At 40.2% G+C, this 12,985-nt stretch overlaps 1 protein-coding gene across 1 annotated transcript in view; it reads right to left on the bottom strand.

Moving 5' to 3' along the window:
• Positions 1-845: 845 nt before the first annotated feature.
• Positions 846-12,985, bottom strand: part of LOC132393677 (uncharacterized) — a 60,913-nt gene continuing 48,773 nt past the window's right edge. The window contains exons 5-6 of the mRNA XM_059969086.1: positions 11,104-11,316; positions 846-955 (exon numbers count right to left, since the gene is read on the bottom strand). Coding sequence (XP_059825069.1) covers positions 11,266-11,316 — 51 coding nt within the window. The 3' untranslated portion in view covers positions 846-955; positions 11,104-11,265. The remainder of the gene's footprint in view (positions 956-11,103; positions 11,317-12,985) is intronic.

Below are 12,985 nucleotides of genomic sequence, written 5' to 3'. Positions count from 1 at the left end.
AGTTGACAAAACAGAGACCCTGCTCATAGAGCCTGAGAAAGTCTGCAAATCAAGTGAGTACCGAGTACTATCTGGGGCTGCTTGGTAAACATTCATTATCACATACATACTCCGATTGTTGGTATGCATCCTTGATAAGTGGTTACACAGACCAGCTTTCTCATGCACAAGCACTCATTGTTCATTGGTTATTAGCCAAGCTGCAAATAAGCCCAGGAGATCAGCAGATTCTGAGATACTCAAACCACTTTATCTGGCACCAATAATCATTCCACAGTCAAATTCACTTAGATCACATCTCTTCTCCATTGTATGTTTGGTCTGAACAACAACTAAACCTCCTGACCATGTCTGCATGTTTTTATGCTTTGAGTTGCTGCCACATGATTGTCTGATTAGATATTTACATTAATGAGCAGATGTACCTAACAAAGTGGCCACTGTGTGAAGAACCTACTGCTGCCCTTATTGTCCTAACTGACTGGGATTTGTGCTCTGAAATTGCAATAGCCTGTCAGTTAATAGGAAAAGGTATTTTCCTGCTGTTTTCTAACTTAATGGACAAGTGTTTCACCTTAATGTGATTTGAAGGAACCTGTGAAGTGTGTGTAAGTGTTCTTGATTTGAGTTATGTTATTACAGGCATTGTTGCCTGTGACTGCCTTTTGTTTGGTCACATGTGCTTTATGGTCTTGCAAACTGCCAGAAAATTAGCGCGTCATGACTGCTGCGTGGACCACAACACGAGAGATTCTGTAGATGATGTCAATCTAAAGAACCGTGCACAAAATGCTGGAGGAGCTTGGTGATGCACCATCAATAACTCACACTGAGACGTAAGGCGAGATATCGGCTTTTATTGACTGGAAGAAGGAACCAGGAGTGAGTGACCATCATACTATGTCCTGGAGACTGAGGCCGAGCGTCAGGCCTCAGATCGCCTTTATACAGGGGCCTGTGGGAGGAGCAACAGGAGCAGTCAGCAGGGGGCGTGTCCAGACAGGCACATAGTTCATCACACTTGGCACATCGGAAAGCAAAAGGAAGGGAAAGGAAGGGAAAAATGCAGAATTACGTTTCAGGCCAAGATGAGGGAGGGGAAAGAGTACAAGGCAGATGGTTGATGCTACCTGGGCCAGCAAGGTAAGTTGTAAAAACACTACAACAACATCCAGCAATATATCACTGCTACATATCTGAGTTCATATTTGACATTCACTTTGTGATGCAAGCTCAGCCAGTAGCCAGTAGCTCACTCTATTGCAAAGCCTGGTAAAAATGCTTGCTAGTTCTGCCCTGTGGTCCCTTGCAAGGAAGAATGCTATGTGGAATAATAAGCATCCCGAGTGCATCTGAGGCTGGAATGGAAACACCAATGCCCTTGAATGGAAAATCCTGCAAAAAGTAATGGATGTAACCCAGTCTATCATGGGTAAAGCCCTTTCGACATCTACATGAAACACTATTGCAGAAAAACACCGTCCATCATCAGGAATACCTACCACCTAGAACATGCTCTCTTCTCACTACTGCCATCAGGAAGAAGGTACAAGAGTTTTAGGACTCACACCACTAGGGTCAGGAACAGTTACTACCTCTTGACCATCAGGCTCTTGAACCAAAAGGGATAACTTCACTCAACTTCACTTGCCCCATCATTGATATGTTCCCAGAACCAATGGACTCACTTTCAGGGACTCTACAGTTCATGTTCACAATATTTATTGTTTTTTTATTTATTATTATTACTTCTTTTTTTATTTATACAGGTTGTTGTCATCTACACTCTGGTTGAACACCCTAGTTGGGTGGTTTTTCATTGATTTTGTTATGGTTATTATGGTTATTATTCTGTAGATTTATTGAGTATGCCTGCAAGAGAAAACATCTCAGTATTGTATATGGTGACATATATGTTCTTTGATAATGAAATTTACTTTGACCTTTGATCATTGAATAGTAGGACTTAAGGCTCCAGTACTGTCTCCCTAATGGTAATAACATGATGAGTGCATGTCCCAGAAAGTAACAAGGATAGATCCTCTGAGATTTTGACTTCTAGGAACTCATAAATTCAACCCTCTCAATTCCCACTTCCCACAAAAATCACTTTCTTTCATTTATTTTATATTTATATTATGTCTCGCGACAGAAATTGATGAAGTGTCGCTTTAGCTAGATAAACTAAATGGTCACGTTCTCCAATTTCAAAGGGCTGCATTATTATGTCATCAAATCCAGAAAATGTCTTCAGATGTACCATTGAGAACATTCTGAATGGTTGTATCACTGTATGATTTGGTGGCACCAGATCGTAAGTAGCTTCAAAGTGTTGTAGACTCAGCCAACACCATCACAGGCCTCTCCACCATTGAGGACATCTTCAAAAGGCAGCGCCTCAAGGTGGCAGCACCCATTATGAAGGGCCCTCTCCATCCAGGACATTCCCTCTTCTCATTACTGCCATCAGGGAGAATGTACAACCTGAAGTCCCATACTCAACATTTTAGCAACAGTTTCTTTCCTCTGCCACCAGATATCTGATGATCCACAAACTCATGAACACTATCTCACTATTCCTCTTTTGCACTAGTTTTTTTTATTGTAACATGATAATTTGTTATGCCTGCACTATACTGCTGCCACAAAACAATAAATGTAACGACTTAGGTCAGTGACAATAAACCTGATTCTGCTGTGACTTTCAGTAAATACTGCAAGCGATATGCAATTTGACCATTAGGTGGCAGTTTACATCTTTAATGAGCAATGTTGGTTTACATTACAATATTTTCCTAGAAAATAAACCCAGCATAGAGTTGATATGTTTGAGGTAAACAATATCTATCTTCTCCCACATATGAGAATGGTATTAATGCATGTACAAAAGTTATATAGTATCTAAAAAGGACATTTCAGAGAAACAAAGTCAGAACTGAGGAAGAGGAAATGTCAAGTCATTTGCAATCGACTTGCGGTTCACTTCATTGTACCATGGCTTAAGTAAGAACAGGCAGATTAGCCTCTGAACCTATTGCTGAATGGAAATACAAGCAGTTTTAATCAGACAGTAGGTCTCCTTAAAGCCAACTAGAGCATTTGGAAGTAAATAATAGCAATTTTATCAAACAGTAAAAAAGACTCGTTTTCCCAGTGGTTCAGCAGTGAGAAAATTGAGCCATTAGATCATGAATGCTCCAAATCAATCATTGCAAGTAGGCAAAAAGATTGAAATGATATTTCTGTATGAAACATTAATCCAGTTATCCTTATCAAGGAGAAAGAAATAAGATTAGAGGAGAGCATTGGGGGTGTTCAAAGCAACAATTATAAATGAAGGCATTAAGCAGTGTTTTGAATTTGGGGGGAGGTAAAAAACCAGAAGTATGTAGGAATTAGTTTCCAAAGACCACAATAGAAAATTGAAAGAAATGAAGCAGCTAGAGATAGAAGACAAAAGCTGCAGAATTGGCTTTGGAGGATAAGCTGAGGCAGTGTGTAGACTTGTAAACAAAAATAAAGAAAATAAGTTTGATGCATAAGAAGATTGGAACCCAGTAAAAGTTTCTTTTGAAAATAGCACCGATGGATTTGCTTCCTGTGCTTCCAAATATGATAACACTTCAAACAATTACTATTGGGTGTGTACTCAAACACAATGTGAGGACAGGAATGGGTAAGCATTAATGCTCCTCACAATTACTGTACATAGCTCACCATCATATACAGTAGCCTATAAATAATGCTTACTTGAAGGAAGTACAAAAAGAACATTAAAAAAGCACCACATAGTTGCTTTTTTCCAACCACAATAGTTCTCCAACCCCATGCCATTCTCCTGTGCCAGGTTAAAACTGATGTTATCTGGTTTGTTCTAGTGGAACCTGATAGAGAACTCCAGAAGGTCTTGTGATTTGTTGATCCCAAGTGGATTCCCTGCAGTTTGATGAAAATAGGGAATCAAGCCTTTTCTGGTGTTCTATAGCTGCTGACGAGTGAAATTGAACAGCAGTTGGTGGTGACAGTAGCCCTCTTTGGTCCACTGCCAGGATATGTTTATTATTTTGTGGTTTAATTGAAGACCTCATTCCTTTCAGTAATGCTCTGATGGGGGTACAATCTTTTACTGGCTGAAAAAGACTTGGACAAGTGTAGCATTAACAGTCTCCAAGAAGAGTAATCCAACCATTTTCCTTTGTCATTCAGTAGTATTACTATTGCCCAGACCACTGACTATTTACATCTAGAAGATTAAGATTGACCAGAACAGATATGGGCGGATGACCCCAGATGCATATCAGTGGCTGCTGATTTAGCAGTTAGTGCCTTTCTATCATTTATAAGACATGAGTCAAGATCTCTGATGGATGTTCTTTCCTTGCCTTAATGGTATAACTCCAAGGAAACTGAAGAGGCTTGACTTCATTCAAGGAAGCCTCTTCAGTGCCTCCTTCTCATCAATCCCTCTGAATATTCATTCCTTGCCACTACTGAAGTACTGTGTGTATAATTTGCACAATTTACAAAATGGATTGGAGCTTCCAATGCAAGGCTTTCTATACATACTGTGGTCACTTTATTAGGTACACCTGCACTCCTGCTCATTAATGCAAATATCTAATGGATCAATCTTGTGGCAGCAACCAATGCATAAAAGCACACTAACATGGTCAAGAGGTTCAGTTATTGCACAGACCAAACAACTGAACAGGGAAAAATGTGATCTAAGTGACTTTGATATATATAATCACTATTCGCGTGTTGTCACCAGGTTACATATCAAAAAAAAACACTGCAAATGTTTATTCACCACAAGCACTTCATTGCGTCAAGAAGGCAGCTCCTCACTACCTTCAGTGGCAATTAGCTCTCAGCTGGATCATCATTACATGCTGAGGTCTTAACAATGTGTACATCTCAAGAATTATTAAAAATAAAGAGGAACCAAAAAGCCACGTCAATACGATTTCCAGTTTTTGTCTCCCTGTTGCTAATCATCTTAGTGTCCACTTGAATATGTATTACGAAAGCAGAAGCCAAACAAAACAATATGTCCAGCATTTTATACGTGCTATCAATAACAAAACAAGATCACTAGCAAATTACCTGTCTTCTACAAGCCTTTTCCCTTTCCTTCTGCAGATAGTTTCCTTTGGTGCCTACAACCAGGACTGTGCATGGCTACACAAGTTCCAGTAATTCTGTCTTGTGTGGCATGGCTACAAACTGCACCAAATGACACACGCAACAATGAGAGCAATAGTGATGCAATCATGGACACTGTCCTTATAAGAGAGCGTACCCAGTTCGTACTTTCTGGAGTCACTGCTGCTTTTGTTGGACAGAACCTTCCCCAATTTGTTGGAGGCAGAACACAGGACTGCTCTAATACTACTTTAATCCCCTTTGAAACTGTAATCTAGAGCCATGAAGACAGTAGTCAGAGCACTTAAGGCACTTGTTGAGTTTGAGTTCCCTGAAAAGTAATGTCATATGCAAAGTTGGAAATAGACTCTCCATGCATCCTAATCACTTCATGCAAGCTTTCAGGCCAACATGCCTCTGGCAGAACTTCATGCAAATCCATCAGCCTATGACCATGGACTTACTCATTGCAGTCCTTCCTGTTTTTGATTTTACCTTTCTCCAAATGCCTGCAAGTCATCTATATATGGGAACTTAACACATACAGATCTCAACACTTATTAGCTCTGGCTGGAATACATGGATTTGTGTTGTGGCCATAACGCGAAGTTGATTTTTAAATGCTGCCTTTTTCAGAATTTATCAGCCAGGTCTTTCTTTCTCTGTACTGTAACACTTTATGCTGCATTCTGTTACCGTTTTTCCTTTGTACTACCTTAATGTAGTGTACCAATATGATGCAACAATTTGGATGACATGGAATGCAAAACAAAATTTTTCACTGTACTTCAATATGCATGACAATAATAAACCAATGTATCAACTTAAGTGTGAGTTCTTGAAAGAAGCAAGGCACAAGGGTCTAGTCAGGTGAGGAGAGAGGCAAGTGAACATGGAGTGTTTTAAAGAGGAATAGATATGAGCATTCTGTCATTTACAAGTCTCTGCGCCAACACAGTCCTCAGTTCCTGTTAGTTGCTAACACTCCTCCTTTAGACTAGGTAGGTATGGACATGGTTGTGGTCACCAGTTGTCTGCTGTTGATGGTAAGGATTTCCGCTAAAGAGAGAAGAGTGCTTGGTTTGTCACATGTCTGTATGATGTGACTGCAAGGTGTGAACAGCTGACAGCATAAATAAGCTGGGGTAAGTTGAGTTTATTATATGCATAACTATGGTGAGATACAGGTACTATGAAAACTTCCTTACAACTGCATCACAGACTCTAAGGTTCAGATAACACACATAAATTATGCATAAAAATACAAGTGAAGAGAAAAAAGACTGCCAAACAAGACATTAGAGCATAAAGAATACAATCAGAGACATGTCCCTAGTAATACAAGAGGTGGTATATAGTATTCTAATGCTGAGGTAGGGTTAGTGTTGTGTAGGTTGGTTCAAGAACCTGATTGTAGGCAAGTCATTCCTGAACCTGAGGCCTCAGGCTTCTGAACCTCCTGCCTGATGATAGTTGCATGAGAGCCTAACCTGGGCACTCTTGAGGATAGATGCCACTTTCTTGAGATAGCTGCTCCTGTAGATTTTGTCAATGGTGGTAAGAGTTGTGCCCATGGATCAGACTGTGTCTTTTGTAGCATTGGAATTACCATACCAGGCCATGATGGAATCAGCCAGGATACGTTCAACAGTGCAGCTGCAGAAGTTTCTTAAGAGTATTTTGTGACATCACAAATCTTCTAAAGCTTCTAAGAAAGTAGAAGCACTGGCACTAATCCATCATGATTACATCTATTTTCTTGCCCCAAGACAGGTTTTCTGAGATATTAACCCCTAGAAATTTGAAACCGCTTACTCTCTCCACCTCTGACCCACCAATGAGAACTGGAACATGGTCTCTTGGCTTCCCATTTCTGAAGACGACCATTAGTTCCATGGTTAAAATGATACTGACCATAAGATTGTTATTATGGCACCATTCAACTGGTTCCCTTTCACTCCTGTACGCACTCATCACCGCCTGTGTTTCAGCCAACAACAATAGGGTCACTGATGAATTTGTGGATGGTGTTGGAGCTTTGCTTAGCCACATAGTCATACAAAGAGAGTAGAGTAGGGTGCTAATTATGGACCCTTCTTATTTTAGAGTAGTGTTCGATAGAGAAAAATTTGGGAGGAGGATGGTCAGTGCTTTTCTCAGTGCTGAGTGGAAAGGAGAAAATTAGATTGGAAAAGATGATAGCCCTTTAACAGGCAGTAGTGTTGTTTTAAATATGAGATGATAAGAGACTATATGCAAAGAGGTAGGTGCACTGTTTCAATAGGTGCATTTAATGTCAGAGAAATGTATGCAATAAACATCCTGAAATTGATTTTCTTCACTGACATCCACAAAAACAGAGTGCCTCAAAGAATGAATGACAGTTAAAATGTTAGAACCCTAAAGCCCCCCCCAGCTCCCCCCCCCCCACACAAGCAGCAGCAAGGCAACAACCCCACCCTCCCCCACCGAGCACTCAAGCATGCAGCAAAGTATCAGTAAAGGCACAGAGTTGGAAGACCCCAGTAACTACTCATTCATCCAATAAGTTGCCATACCACAAGCCCTGTCTTTTCCTAATAAGTGAAAAAGAGGTGTCCTTGTTTCACAGCAAGAGCAGAGACATAACAAACAACTGGCTGATTTATGATGTTAAAAGTCAGTTACGTCACTTTTTCCAAGCTCTGCACCAAGACAACGTGGCTCCCCGGGCACACAACCCTCAGCAGCTAACCCGCTGCTCCCGATATTCCATGTTCTCCCGCGATGCTTCAGTCAGGGGCACCGGCCTAGAATTAGCATGTCCCCAGTGCCACAAAATCCCAGAACCCTGAAGACATGCTCATTGTCCAGGCCGCATCCTTGGGATATCAAAAAGCAGCTGATCGTGAGGCCCTAAGAACGGGTCCCATTCGCACAAGGCCCAAAGTCAGAGCGGAACTCTGGGTCAGGGTGTTAAAAAGAACCCCCCACACCCTGAAAAGGAGAAAAAAGAGATATCAAAGATATAAATAAAGCTGTTTCTGAAGATGCAAGCAAAGGAGTTACTGTTTAGCGCTACTGCATCTGTATATCAACACACAATAATATATTAAACAAATTTTGCGACAGATACGATAGCAATTTGCAATTATTGTAATACAACGATAATGGAGAACTGGCTAAAACAAGAGAAAAATTTAGTACCAAATATTCCAAATATTAACATGTCTAAAAAGGAGAGAGTTTGCTGCGTTGATTAAGGAGAATTTCATAGTGCTGATGCGAGATGTCTTGGAGAAGTCAAGAACAAAATCTATTTAGTTATATTTAAGAAGTAGTGGAGGGTTATTACATGAATGAAAGCATTCTAAAGGCTACCAATCTGAGGGGAAGACAGAGAGCTATAGAAAATAATATATGTGCAAATACTGGGGTGGTGAACATTTTTGAAAGCATTTGCCCAAATTGGCAATAATCTAAAAAATTCTCTTGCATGACATGGTAATTTTGAAAAGAGACTATCTTTAATGAATAAATAACATAGAAACATAGAGAATCTACAGCACATTACAGGCCCTTTGGCCCACAATGTTGTGCTGACCATGTAACCTATCTATTTTTCTAAACTCCATGTACCTATCTAAGAGTTTCTTGAAAGACCCTATTGTATCTCCCTCTACCACCTTTGCTGGTAGTGTATTCCACTCTCTGTGTGAAAAACTTAACTCTGACATCCCCCTTGTACTTATTTCCAAGCACCTTAAAACTATGGCCACTCACGTTAGCCATTTCAGCCCTGGGAAAAAGCCTTTGACTATCCATAGGATCAATGCCTCTCATCATCTTATACACCTCTATCAGGTCACCTCTCATACTCTGTCACTCAAGGGCTAAAAAGCCAAGTTCACTCCACCTATTCTCATAAGGCATCCTCTGCACTCTCTCTATAGCATTCACATCCTTCCACTAATGAGGTGACCAGAACTGAACACAGTACTCCAAGTGGGGTCTAACTAAGGTCTTATATAGCTGTAACATTACCTCACAGCTCTTGAACTCAATCCCATGGCTGATGAAGGCCAACATACCATACACCTTCATAACAACACTGTCAACTTGCACAGCAGCTTTTTGTTATCTTGTGGACATAGACCCCAAGATTTCGCTGATCCTCCACACTGCCAAGAGTCTTGCCATTAATACTATATTCTCTCTTCAAATTTGACCTACCAAGATGAACCACTTCACACTTACCTAGGTTGAACTCCATCTGACACTTCTCAGCGCAGTTCTGTATCCCATCAATGTCCTGCTGTAACCTCTGACAACCCTTCAGACTATCCACAAAACCCCCAACTTTTCTATCATCAGCAAACTTACTAACCCACCTTTCTACTTCCTCATCCAGGTTATTTATAAAAATTACAAAGAGGAGGGATCACAGAACAGATCCCTGTGGAACACCACTGGTCACCATCCTCCATGCAGAATATGGACCATCTGCAATGACCCTTTACCTTCTGTGATCAAGCCAATTCTGGATCCACAAAGCAAGGTTTCCTTGGATCCCATGCTCATTACTTTCTGAATGAGCCTCACATGGGGAACCTTATCAGTTGCCTTACTGAAATCCATACACGCTACATTGACTTAAATCCATATACACTACCTTCATCAATGTGTTTTGTTACATCCCCAAAGAATTCAGTCAGGTTCATAAGGCAGGACCTGCCCATAACAAAGCCAAGCTGACTAACCCTAATCAAATTATGTCTCTCCAAATGCTCATAAATCCTGCCTCTCAGGATCTTCTCCAACAACTTGCCCAGCATTGAAGTAAGACTCACTGGTCCATAATTTCCTGAGTTATCTCTGCTCCCTTTTTTCTACAAGGGAACAACGTTTGCAACCTTCCAATCCTCTGGCACTTCTCCTGTCCTTATTGATGATGCAAAGATCATTGCCAGAGGCTCAGCAATCTCCTCCCTTGCTTCCCCCTTTAGCCTGGGGTTTATCTCATCCAGTCCCATCTAACTTCATACCTTTCAAAAGCCCCAGCACTTCCTCTTTCTTGATGACTATACTCTCAAGTGTTTCAGTCCACTTTAAGTCAACCCCACAATTGCCAAGGTCCTTTTCACTGGTGAATACTGAAGCAAAGTATTCATTATGTACCTCCGCTACCTCCTCTGGCTCCATGCATATGTTTCCACTCTCATTCCTGACTGGTCTTATTCTCACACAGTTCATCCTCTTGCTCTTCACATACTTGTATAATGCCTTGGTGTTTTCCTTAATCCTGCTTACCAAAGCCTTTTCATTGCCCTTTCTAGCTCTCCTAATTTCATTCTTGAGCTCCTTCCTGGTACCCTTGTAATTTTCTAGAGCTCTAATGGCACCTAGTTTCTTAAACCTTTTGTAAGCTTTTCTTTTCTTCTTAACTAGATTTTCTATATCCTTTGTACACCATGTTTCTTTTACTCCACCATCCTGTCCCTGCCTCAATGGAACGTACCTTTGCAGAACACAATGAAAATGCTCCCTGAACATTTGCCACATTTCTGCCATGCAATTCCCTGCAAATATTAGCTCCCATTTTATATTCCCAAATTCCTGCCTAATGGCGTCATATTTCCCCCTACCCCAATTAAATGTTTTCCCAAATTGTCTGCTCCTTTCCCTCTCCAGCACTATGGTAAAGGAGCTAGAGTTGTGATCACTACCTCCAAAATGTTCTCCCACCAAGAGATCTGACACCTAACCAGATTCATTTCCCAATACCAAATCAAGTACAGTCTCTTATCTACATATTGCATCAGGAAACCTTCCTGTATCCAGCCAACAAACGCCATCCCATCTAAACCCCTATAACATCTATAACAGAATCGTTGACTTTCTAAAGGAACGAGTCCTATTGCTTATTTACATGTATTTATTACTTCGCTATCCATAAAAGTATGTTCTTTTTGCTCTTACTTTTATTGCAAAGCCATTTATGAACAGTTTCATAATGCCAGTTTTGGAAGAAGCCCTGCACACTACTGTTTTGGAACATAAGATGCATAATGATTAATCACGCTCTTTAATCATGCCAAATCTTTCATCCATTACTCTTGAAAATCTCTGCTGTTTCTTCCATCATTTGAACAATTTCATTTCTTTGCAGGTGTATCTGACATTCTGAACAAGCTGAAAAGAGTAAACACAATTTAAAATTATCTCACTGACAAATTTTCCTTAATCCTAAAAGTCACTGAAGTGACTTAATTTTTCTAATATAAATAAAATGTTTATTGCGAAAAGGTAAATATTCATGAATGCGCTAAACTACATATAGCATTTACCATTATTACCACCTAATATCCAGTGGTAACTTACAAATGACAAAAGAAAAAAATTTAAACAGTCAAAGCTAATGTCAACTGACCCAACTATTTACTAAATCAATACTGATGTATACACTAGGTCTCCGAGGATTTCAAAACGTATTATCCAATATCTTGGTGTCCTTGCACATTTCCTGTGAAAATATCTCACCTTTCTTGGGTTATAAAAAAATCATTCACTGCTTCATTCCTTTCTTTTTTTATCATACGTTTAGTTTAAACAATTGAGGGGTGGCAGTGGATGCTGTGTTCCAACAAAATTCTTGCATGTGCCATCTTGGGCACACATGCCATAGCTTTACTATCCCTGTGCAAATACCTTTCTGATATGGACAGAGATTATAAGTATATAAGGGTGAAGAGGGACAACTTTTTCATCTGAAGCAACAAGAAAGAAAACATTGCTAAACAATTTTGGTGAAAGAGGAGACAAAATGGAGCGAGTATTAGTCAGGGAGCAATAGTGGCCATCATATATTTAGACCAGTTATGGAAAAAACTATTGGTCCAGCTCAGATAATTACTGTACTGCTAATTGAAACAGGTTATTTCATTCACATAAGAATGAACCAGACCTGGGTAAATTGACATCAAAGATAAGCAGGTTTTTTTATGAGGCAGGAATGTAAGCTAAAGAGCCAGATTCTAGAAGAGGTACAGGAATGCAGAATACTGGGGGTAAATGTACATGAATCACTGTGATGGAGAAGGTTGAGAAAATAGATTTTGGGGCTTTATTAATTGAGGCATAGAATACAACATCAGGCATGGCATGACAAATCTTTAAAAAACACTGGTTCAGCTGCAACTGGATGGTCATCTTGAGACTTTAGCTCTTAGAGGCTTCAATCAGAGAAAGCAAAATAAAAACACTAGGTTATTTTTTTTCCTTCCCTTCCTTATATCTGCTCATCTAGGAGAGTAGAGATACCAAGCAGGATAGTTAAATGCTCCTCTTGCAGGATATGGGAAGGCAGAGAGATGTCCAGTGTCCCTGAAGACTACAACTACGAGAAGTGCATCCAGCTGCAGCTTCTAACAGTCCATGTTAAGGAGTTGGAGCTGGAACTGAATGAACTCTGGATCATTCAGGAGGTTGAGGGGTGACAGATAGGACATATAGAGAGGTAGTTACACCCAAGGTGTATGATACAAGAAACTGGGTGACAAACAGGAAGAGGAAAGGGATTAAGGAGCCAGTGCAGAGTACCCCTGTAGCCATCCCTCTCAACAACAGGTATTTCATGTGGCTAATGAGTCGATATAAGAGGGAAAGCATAAGATTTTGGATTATTGGACTCTCTTCCAGAGAAGGTGGGACTTCTACAGAGGAAATGATTTGCACCTGAACTGGAGGGGTATTAATATCCTACTGCAAAACATTCAAAATAGCAAGCAATCATTAAAATGTAGCAAGTAACATAATCTAAATAGCGAGCAAAGAAGCACATTCACTAGAGGAAAAGACATAC

The sequence above is a fragment of the Hypanus sabinus genome, chromosome 5 (genome assembly GCF_030144855.1).
Source record: "Hypanus sabinus isolate sHypSab1 chromosome 5, sHypSab1.hap1, whole genome shotgun sequence".
NCBI lineage: Eukaryota > Metazoa > Chordata > Chondrichthyes > Myliobatiformes > Dasyatidae > Hypanus > Hypanus sabinus.
The sequence above is the reverse complement of the archived record's forward strand: the minus strand, read 5'-3'. Positions and strand labels throughout refer to the sequence as shown.